At 31.7% G+C, this 11,755-nt stretch overlaps 1 protein-coding gene across 1 annotated transcript; it reads right to left on the bottom strand.

Annotated features, from left to right (window-relative positions):
• Positions 1–93: 93 nt before the first annotated feature.
• LOC139490653 (sialate O-acetylesterase-like) lies at positions 94–9,377 on the bottom strand. The gene is made up of 9 exons (XM_071277557.1): positions 9,195–9,377; positions 6,058–6,380; positions 5,580–5,718; positions 5,037–5,223; positions 3,968–4,053; positions 3,031–3,161; positions 1,681–1,844; positions 973–1,174; positions 94–472 (listed from the first exon to the last, which is right to left on the bottom strand). The coding sequence occupies exons 1-9, from the start codon at positions 9,277–9,279 to the stop codon at positions 173–175; spliced, it is 1,617 nt and encodes a 538-aa protein (XP_071133658.1). The 5' UTR covers positions 9,280–9,377; the 3' UTR covers positions 94–172.
• Between the last annotated feature and the right edge of the window lie 2,378 nt (positions 9,378–11,755).

The raw sequence follows: 11,755 nt of genomic DNA, 5'->3' as shown, positions 1-11,755 counted from the left end.
TCAGCATGGAACTGTAACACTTAAAATATATATCGAATATTTAAGCCAATCTATCGTAAAACACATTTTTTATTCAGAGGAAATAACTGTGTGTTCATTTTAACGTTTATTTTTATATTGTTTATAAACAAGAGATAAAAATATATTAAATATACAATATATTTAGTATTGTTTAATACGTAACTCGCTTCCTTGCTCTTATTCTGTTATACTTATTGTTTCCAAAAGTACCGACTGTTATCATTGGAGGAGCAGGTAGGCCATTTTCCTTGCTATAAATAGCACATCTAAACAGATCACACGGGGACTCTCTCCATTCATAACGTAGTCCTACAACGTGTTCGTTGTCAGCACATGCAGCATACCAAACTCTTACGGAGAATGCATCATACTCAACTATCGGTGCTGGCATCCACCGAGAAGAGTTATCGAACTTATTGCAGACAGATCTGTTGTTTGTTGAACAGCACACCTGCAAAACGTTTGCAAAAAGTGTAAGAAAGACTATAATGTTAGAAGTCAGAGTAACTTCTGTTATCAGAAAAGGTTTTAGATAATATACAAATGTATCTTGAATCATGCTTAACCAACAAAAATTCAGCGTACATGGTACGAGAAATTATAGAATATTGAATCTCTTTTTTTCATGTTATCATATAGAAGAACGTGTGATATATATATAAGTCATTGCTTTTGATTAAAAAAAAGTTGGCGTCAGATTTGACGGATTCAAAGTTGCAACGAAGATAATTGCAACAATATAATCTAAATAAATATATCATATAACCAATGCAGCAAAAACTCTATAAGTCATTAACTCGGCTTGCTGAATTTAAACTATATACAAGGAGGAATACAATCAAGAAAAATTATTTCCGGCACTTAATGCCAGGAGTGCTTTTTACTGGATGAAGTTTGAAGTTATATAAATCTTTTTTTAAACTAACAGTTAAGTTGATTTAATTGTTCTACCTCAAACCCTTCCATCGATCTTATATCCAAATGTGTACTTCTATTATCGTATCCAATGCGTATAGTTTTATCTCCTTCGTGAAGTGAATACCCATCTGGCTGCGGTCCTTGATATCTTATATTGGTATGCTTATTGTACGCAACAGCCAAAGCTGAAGTCAGCAGACGACTTGCAACGTCCTGTTTATATCGAGGATGTATACTGAAAATTTAAAACGAGATGAAAAACAAACTTTATAGAATCATTTTCATAACAGCGTAGACAAGACCATTTCTTGGCGCGCTGAAGTTATCAATTGACTAAACCTTGTGTGTTGATTTAAATGTTAAATGCTTAAACATTTTGACTTCTCGTGCACCTGCATGTACTTTACTCTAATATTGCGGTTGTCTACGCTGTTATGAAAATGATTCTATTTAATTAATGTACGATGGCTGGTGATAGTTTAATACACCCCTTAGTACAATAAGGCCCTGTATAAAAGGCGTTAGACATGAATATCTTTCATTAATTCCTGTTCCTAAGAGATACTAGACATATGATGTGTTGAAATTTCCTCTTATCCCCTTAAATGCGTTTTAGTTGTCGAGTATACCATACTTAAAGAATAAAGAACAAAGAATAATATACAAATGATCAGATTGCGCTTTAGACAAACAATGAAGATTAAAAAAGAAAATCGCCAAGTTAAATCTTAATGTTATTACCTTCCATACGGGGATGAAAAATCTGGTAGATCCATAGCAACAGCCATAAAAACATTACTCATATAGTAGTTAGGGACATATCCCATGTCTGCTGTTTGGTGCCATCTTATATCGGGGAATCCAGTTGAAATGTCGTATTTTGATCGATCTCTGTTTGGTGCTAGCTTAAAAGTAATTATATTAAGGTTATAAATGCGATTATTGCTATGCGAATGCAAATAACAAATAATAAGAACAGCAGACATTTGTTAAACTATGAATGACTTATGTTCGTAAAACAGCGGACATTTGTTAAACTATGAATGCCATATGTTCGTAAAACAGCAGACATTTGTTAAGCTATGAATAACGTATATTCTTAAAACAGCGAACATTTGTTTAAGCTATCAATGACGTATGTAAGTTTTGATACTGTATTCATAGTTTGATGAAAATTTCCATATAGGCTAGTTTTTGCCTGCTTAAATCAAATATGTAATAAAAATATACCTTCATGTGCTACTTTTTTAGTTAAATGAGGTCGACATTTTGTATATTTGCTCAAAATTCGAAATTTGTGGCCGTATTTTCCCTTTCGAAAGAAAGCCATAACTTTTTTGTTTAAAAAGATACACAAATTGTTTTTTGTTAGATAATTTGTAATTTTTGCATTATATAAGTATCCTAAAAAATTATGCATTTTTTATTCAGAAATAACTCATATTTATCAAATGGTCATGAATTAAGAAAAAATCGTATTTTTTTGCTGTATATTTATCAAAATTAAAAAAAAATCCTCTATTTACAGTTTTATAAAATTTGGCCAACATAATCTCCCTGCAAAATGAAACAAAATGTCGTTTTAAAAAATATTGGTCCATGCACTCGTTTCCAAATTAAATCAGTTTGAATGATAAAAAGTAGTCGAAAAATGCATCTTTTCCCGATATGTCATAGTTTGACGTCGCGAAAATAACATTTTACGTTAGCAACGTCATTACCTCCCCTGTAACTGTATCTATTCGTAAAACAGCAGACATTTGTTAAGCTATGAATAACGTATGTTCGTAAAACAGCAGACATTTGTTAAGCTATTATGATTAACGTTCGTAAAACTGTATTGTACATATTGCTATGTTAAACGATTTTAAACTATAAAAAAAAATACTTTTCATAGAATTTATCAGCTATTTTGTTTACAGAATAAAAAGAATTAGGTGACTTGTCTCTGAAAAAAGTATTACCTATATGTAACATCAAAAGTTATACAGGTAAAAATCAGACATAATTGCCAGTGTTCACTTTATATGGAAACATTCGAATTGTCCTGCGAACAGAAACAAAGATACACATTTGACTTTAATTTTATACCTGAACAAATCCGAAAGGAAATAGGCTATTTGTTTGACCATCAGAATTCGTGGTAAATTGTTTCCTCCAATCTGCAATCATTTCAGGAAAAGTACAGTTATATGTATCTGGACTGCCAGCGTTAGCCTCTCCTGTAAAAAAAGATTGAAATGAATAGTTTAACCTATTCAAAATAATGTATGAAAGGTTTTTTTTTAAATACTACAGAAAACAAAATTGATACGGGGAATGTGTCAAAGAGACAACGACCAATCCAAAGATCGATATGAAGATATTTTGGGACAAAATGACTGTATGTCTTTAACTCCAATTATATTTTATTATTTGTCTGAAATTATAGACACCAAATTTCAGGACTCATTTTAATAAACGTTTGCGGCTTTAACATTATAATTTTCATTTGCTTTCAAAAGCCTTTCGAATCATGGTGACCTTCAATTAACATATACTATATAAATAAAAAAAAAAAAAGAATTGGTGTGTGTCATATTTATGCGTAAATATAAAACATAAGAAATGGTGCATTATAACAATAAAAAAGACCCATTATAAATCAAAGTTTTAAAATGTATCTTTTTTTTATCGCATTACTTACTTTGAAGTGCATGTTTTCGAAAATATAACATGGTACGGTTTAACGGTGATTTTCCACATTCTCCTTTAGTACACGTCAATGCAGTAAATCGTGTAATTTACAGCCGATTTCATAGGTAAACTACCCTCCATTAAGAGTAGAGAAGTCCGACAGATAACCAGTCTATCTGTCGGTAGGACTAAGCTACTTCGAAAGGAGGGTAGTATACCTTACCTAATAATGATTTCACGGTTCAGCTAGCAAGCAAGCTAACCAAAGATATTATCTTTAGATACACACTCTATGAAATCGGCTGTAAGACTACGAGGAAGTAAGAATGTAAAATCTAAGAATTTAGTTTACCTTGATACCAAACAACACCATATATGGTCAATCTTGTAAATGGCGCCATCATTGCATTCCAAAGAGATGAATGTGTTAGGGTAAGGCTACAATTATTAACGTATTATAATACATGTAATCGTAGCTATTTTAAAACAGTCCAAATCCTCCCAAGCAAATATTAAATGAATCTATAATGACCATATGATATTTTATCAGCCACTATGTAAAAATCAGATAAGCACATGGAGCATAGAATTGAAAGTCAGAGAAACAAGTTATTATGTACGTTCATTGAATAGTTGTCTCTTATAGAAATGAAAAATATCATTTCTATGAATAAAAATGAATAGTATGTAAACCCAGTTTTAGGCTGATTACATTTTTCTGGGTGATTTTTAAGTACAGAAAAGTAGGTCAAAATATTGAGTCAAACCAATGTGTAATCGACACACAGATTTTTGTAGGGATCATAGGCATCATATCTATCGAAACTGAATAAAACAGAAATATATTAGATATTTACGATATGAATAACAATACCTAGTTGAATTCAAAATACAACATGCAAACACATGATGATAATACAGACTTTTACTTCACAAAACATTTGTGAACATGCGTGCACGTTTTTTTTTAAATGTATAGTAGTATACTTCTAGCAGTCTGAATTTTTATAAAATTGTATATTATGAACAGTTCTAATATGTTTGCATTTGCAATTTATAAATACCTTCCAAATTACGACATTTCTTTCATAAAAATAATATTCCATTTCAAGAGTCTCATCTTCTAAGCCTTTGTATGTACTTGTACTATTAGCTTCAATATTATTTTTTAATATTTTGCAGTTCAAGGACGTCTACATTTCATTTTACAGTAGGAGCAGTAAATAGGTATAGGAAGATGTGGTATGAGTGCCAATGAGACAACTCTCCCATCCAAATAACAATTTATAAAAGTAAACCATCATAGGTCAAGGTACGCATATTTCAAGTTTTTAAAAGAATCTCACACTATTACACAAACGGTAGAACAATCTAATGATTTTGTTTTTCTTTGACGGTAGTTGTATTGATGTACTTCTTACTTGTCCAATTTTCCTTCCTTTATACCGCACTTAGCTAAGGCATTAGCCGATGACCACAATTCAATAGCTGTACCACCCCATGCTGATGTAATAAGACCAATAGGATATCCTCTGTTCTGGTAAAGAAGCTTGCCATACAACCAGCAAACGGCAGAGAAATAAGTCCATGGTTTATGTCCTACTGAATCTGGAGTATTGTGTTTAAATCTTTAATACTTTTGATGGACATTTGTTGAATGTTCATTATTGAATTAGAAGTGTAATTCGTCAAATGTATTACAGGAATACAAAGTGTTAACACTAAAAGTCTATCTCATTAGTCTTATATAATTTATTCTGTTTCATTGATGATGTGAAATCAGTGTTAAAATGCACTAGGGTTAGTGCTGGCAACCCAATTTAAAAGAGAAATCAATGTTTGTACGCAAATTAACACACTGTTTGAGAAATAAAGGCGTTTTTACTTTATTAACATTGACACTATTTTACAATTGAACTGATCATAGAATTGTGTTTATTATATATATTTTCGAAAAAACATACCTTGGCTCGGAATCGACCATGGCTCTGCAACTCCTTTCAGATCTGTGAGTGGTGTATCAGATGTTTCTTGAGAGGCTGTAAAAACCCTGATATGCGAGTAGTTTTTTGCTTCCTGCATTTCAGCTTGTGCATCATTGGCCTGAATTTTTAAAACACATTTTGTACATATCATATTTATGAATTTCTATCTTAATTTGTGTTTTGAAAGAATTATATAGCATTGACCTATACTAGTACAGAATGTACAATATAATAAAATATATAAAAAAAATATATGATATACTTCAAAGAGAGAAGGAGCAACCAAACAGCAAAACAGAACAAAAAATCAGTTCCATCATTACACAATCCTAAATAATGACTAAAGACAGGTGTCTGTTATACAATATGTTTGGTTGTAAATAAGAAAAACAAGACCAGTAATTCAGACTGATGTACATATAAATGCAAATTAAGCACATTCCAGTTTAGTACGTACCATATCAAGTGTGAAGACCATATTGCTTTGACCAGAACATATCCAGATGTCACCAAACAAGACATTCTTTAACATAATGGTTTTATCTTGTGACTTTGCCGTAATGTTGTAAGTAGAGTTAGTGTCCTGTATAGGTGGTAACTTAACACTCCATGTATTTAGTTCTGTTACAGTAGTGGTAACGGCTTCATGATCGAATCCAGTAACAACTACATCACTACCAACTTGTTCACCATATCCCCATACTAAGGCAGCCTGTGGAGCTTTCTGTAGAACCATATTATCTCCATAGTATGCAGCAAATGAGAATGTAAAGTTTCCAACTAAAGTACACAAAAAAATCTTCACCAAAAATAACTAAAGGCTCCAATAACCTGAATAGTTCTTATGTGTCTCTCTAAGGAATTTAAAGAACCAAAATTTCAAAGAAGATGTGCATCATATGACTTTTATGTCGATCTTGATTTCAATAACTACTGCAAAATGTCAATAGCTATTTAGTGTCTCCTGACCTATATATACTAGTCAACAAAAGAAACGATACATGACTTTTTTTCAAATTAAAGATGAAGAGTTCCGTTTATAGGACCAATATTGAAAGTAGTAATACTTAATGACCATGGCAATATAAATCCGTTTAAAATTTTTTTTTTTTGCTTTCATGACGTCATTTGGCGAAATTTAACTTTTTTGACAAAATTTACATAAAACGACAATTTGGTAAACAGAAGTTCCAACTAATGATGCCAACCTCTCATCTAAAGGTAAAGACAGCGTTTGCCATCAAATCTTTTTTTTAAATCGTACAGTTTCTTCGTTTATTTGTAAAGTAAAGTTCAGCCCCACAGAAAATCGTTAAAATGTATACATTATCATTTGATTTACCATCGACAGTATGTGTAAAGTGAATTTTAAAAAAACGGTAACGATCTTAAAACTTATCCGAAAGGTTCCAAATTTACAGTGTGTTATTTCCATTTCTAAAGCATTGATTTGAGACGATGAAAATGTTTTTTTTTGCATTTTATGAGATTTAAAAAAACACATTTTTTACCAAAAATTTTTCAACAATATTTCAACCCATTAGTTACAACATGAACTTAAATGTAACTTGATTAGCATATTGGATAATTTTAAACAAATTTGAAAATTCATTTAGTACTTAGAAAATTGTGTGTCGATTTTTTATCCAACTTTCCGCAAAAATAGTTTGCACCATGTATGATCGTTTACACAGAATTTAATAAATTTTTGACAGATTTTGAATTTCATCGTCATATGTACATACATTGCAAATGAAGGCTTTTTAAAACAGTTTATTTCATATCGGTTAAGAATAAGCTTCTCTTATTGGATAAAAAAGGGACCACATGACATTCATTATTCTTCAGTAATAAATTCCATCGGTCATTTACAGAACAAAACGGACCATAAAACCGGTCGTTAACGGACTTTTACATGATAATGACCGGTGGGGCGTGGTTTCCGTCTGTTAATGACCGTTTGGGCGGATTTTTCGTCTGTTAATGACCGTTGGGGCGTGGTTTCTCTGTTAATGACCGGTGGGGCGTGGTTTCTCTGTTTAGAGAGATGTCCCTTTAATAAAACATTTTCCTGTTTTCAATAATATATTTAAGTTGTTGAATTGCTTACCATATATGTTTTCGTAAATTATAAAATTATAGAGAGTTAACTTGATTGAGTATTTATTCTGAAAAATTGCACTAAAATGAATGGCAGTATTACTACGGCTGGTCTTCAATCTTTGCCATAGAAATCGTACAACTAGTCGAGTTTGTTTTGGACATTTTAAATTAAAGATAATTTTCAAAGACATGGTTCCTCAATGAAATAAACATAATAGTTCTTGAAGAACTATCCATTATCGTGATACATGGACCGCCCGTATAACAGTGGTATTGACTGTGACAGCGTTCTTTACAACTAGTATCGCATTTTGTTTTTTATTAAATATTTTTTGATAAATTTTATTTCAAAGTCGTGTATTGTTTCTTTTGTTGACTAGTATATGTAGCTGTTGTATTGCGGGTCATGTTCATAAAAACAAGGGGAAAACATGTTTATAAAAATAAGGAAATTAGAGTTCAAATGAAGTGGGTGTGAGCAATTGTAAGCGACCGCATGTCCCTTTCCAAAGAGAAAACCCATACTGCGTGGTCACCTAAAAAGGACCCGAAATGACAATTGTAAAAATCATCAAACGAGGAAAACACTAACGATCTATGTACAAAATAATAAACAAAAAACAAATGTGATATACAGCATGAAACAAACGACAACAACTGAGTGAATTACAGAGGTCCGACTTGGGACAGGCACATACAAAATGTGCCGGGTTAACAAAAATTGAAGGCGCCAACCCTCCCCTAAATTTGGACAGTAGTGTAACAATACATCATAAAAAACGATAACAAGAATGTGTCCCTAGTACTCGGATGCCCCATCCGCATTATCATTTTCTATGTTCAGTGGACCGTAAAAATGGGGTAAAAACTCTAATTTGGCATTAAAAATTGGAAAGATCATATCATAAGGAACATTTCTACTAAGTTTCAAGTTGATTGGACTTCAACTTCATCAAAAACTACCTTGACCAAAAACTTTAAGCTGAAGCGGGACAGACGGACGAACTAACGAACGAACAAACAGACATACAGACCAGAAAACATAATGCCCATTATAGGGGCATAAAAATAGGCTGATAAGGGATATTTGAACTCATCAAATTAATACATAGAAGAAAGACATCTGACAAACAAACAAAAAACAACAAAAGAAGCATACCGGACATGGCAAGAAACTAAAGAACATCTTCCACAACAACAACAAAAAACACCAAGGACAGACCTGAGTGTAATTTAAAAATAAAATTAATACAATTGACTGAGAAATCATAGAATAAACAAACAATAAAAAACGGGATTTTTTAATGATGGATTTGATACAAAAAAAGATTGCGGACACGAATTTTGTCACACTTATTTACTCTGTGACAACATTGTCTGTATCGAGAAAAAAAAGGGGGGGGGGGTAACTAAAAAAAAATATATTAACGTGAAATATAAAGAACAATATGTTTTCTTCTTAAGCTTTGCATGTGAAAATTAAAATCTCACCGTCTTTTTTCCTTGTGCTTCTCATACAACTGGACACAATTGCACAGCAAAATATGATCAACGAAATTTTAAGAAGAGTTCGCATCTTTGTCGTGTGACAACAGCTACACACATAGATTTGAGTTTATCTGTTTATCATGTTAGATATATTTAAGTGTGGTTAATCGACCTTGTATCGGTGATTATGTTACTATTTTTAAATTGAAAACTATTCACTTTTAATTGACTATACTGATTTTAGTTTATGTTGTTTATTGTAATTTCCGTTGAAAGTGAAGTAAAATTTAAAAAAAATTAGTTTAAATAAATAAATTTGCAAAGTAGACACCTTCCTTTTAATTATGCTCGTCCTGAAGTAGAATGTTCCTAAAATGCAATAAAAAAAAACTTTTCAGCGTCAACATCTACAAATTTAACATTATTTTAAGATATAGGCATAATTTTATTTCGTATTTAATCTTGTGAATGATATGATATGCATGCCAGTGTATTCTAAAATAGGCAGAGTACCAATATCAATAATTATTTGTTTTTGATAAATTTTCGTTAACATTTGGAACATCGCTTCGTTCTTTTTCCTTACAGAAGTATCTTTTTTTATGTTAAGGATATTAATAATATTGAGAAATAAATATAGTTATTCAAACAGTTACTAATTTCTGGATTTCTGAAACTTAGTGAAAATTTGTCGTTTACATATTTAGATCATATCTTTTGAAACTGTCTTTTGAACGCATCTGTATTATCCGGATTATACTTGAATGTTGGTTCTGTTAAAAATCAAATCTTCAAAAATTGAATTGGGTTTTGAATTTCAACAATGAGCAAAACCCATACCGCATATGCTTTATTTATGTGCCAAAAAAAATAAACGTAAACAAATATGATATACAACAACATATAAAAACCACTGAGTTTCATGCTCTTGATTAGGGACAAACACATACAGAATGTGGCGTGTTAAACATAATTGTCGGCAACAAACCCTCCCGTAATATTTGACAGTGCATTTAAACAGTATTTTTTCCCTGTGATATTTGTTTCCATTTAACGTTATACATGTAGATTGTTATTAGTTGAGTTCCATACATTGACATGACCGTTATACATGTAGATGTTATTAGTTGAGTTCCATACATTGACATGACCGTTATACATGTAGATGTTATTAGTTGAGTTCCATACATTGACATGACCGTTATACATGTAGATGTTATTAGTTGAGTTCCATACATTGACATGACCGTTATATATTTAGATGTTATTGGTTGAGTTCTATACATTGACATGACCGTTATACATGTAGATTGTTATTAGTTGAGTTCTATACATTGACATGACCGTTATACATGTAGATTGTTATTAGTTGAGTTCCATACATTGACATGACCGTTATACATGTAGATTGTTATTAGTTGAGTTCCATACATTGACATGACCGTTATACATGTAGATTGTTATTATTTGAGTTCCATACATTGACATGACCGTTATACATGTAGATTGTTATTAGTTGAGGTCCATACATTGACATGACCGTTATACATGTAGTTTGTTATTAGTTGAGTTCTATACATTGACATAGATATAGGAAGATGTGGTGTGAGTGCCAATGAGACAACTCTCCATACAAATAACAAGTTAAAAAGTAAACCATTATAGGTTAAAGTACGGCCTTCAACACGGAGCCTTAGCTCACACCGAACAACAAGCTATAAAGGGCCCCAAAATTACTAGTGTAAAACCATTCAAACGGGAAAACCAACGGTCTAATCTATATTAACAAAACGAGAAACGAGAAACACGTATATATTACATAAACAAACGACAACTACTGTACATCAGATTCATGACCGTTATACATGTAGATTGTTATTAGTTGAGTTCTATACATTGACATGACCGTTATACATGTTGATTATTATTAGTTGAGTTCCATACATTGACATGACCGTTATACATGTAGATTGTTATTAGTTGAGTTCCATACATTGACATGACCGTTATACATGTAGATGTTATTAGTTGAGTTCTATACATTGACATGACCGTTATGCATGTAGATTGTTATTAGTTGAGTTCTATACATTGACATGACCGTTATACATGTAGATTGTTATTAGTTGAGTTCTATACATTGACATGACCGTTATACATGTAGATTGTTATTAGTTGAGTTCCATACATTGACATGACCGTTATACATGTAGATTGTTATTAGTTGAGTTCCATACATTGACATGACCGTTATACATGTAGATTGTTATTAGTTGAGTTCCTATACATTGACATGACCGTTATACATGTAAATGTTAGTTGAGTTCCTAAATTGACATATTTGAAAGTGGTTCAACTTCATTCATTAATTGATTATTTATGTCTGTCTATATGTTGTGCGGTAATACACAATTGCCAGTGGTTGGCTTTTCTGTTTTGGTGACTTTTAATCATCTTAAACCCTTTATGTGATTATACGACATCATGAACTGTATATTCGCTTTTGTCAACCATAGTTCTCTCTCACGAGCATTTAGAACATACAACTTTAAAAGTGCTGTCTC

This window comes from Mytilus edulis, chromosome 10 (genome assembly GCF_963676685.1).
Source record: "Mytilus edulis chromosome 10, xbMytEdul2.2, whole genome shotgun sequence".
NCBI lineage: Eukaryota > Metazoa > Mollusca > Bivalvia > Mytilida > Mytilidae > Mytilus > Mytilus edulis.
Note: the sequence above shows the minus strand (reverse complement) of the source record. Positions and strands in the feature narration are given on the sequence as shown.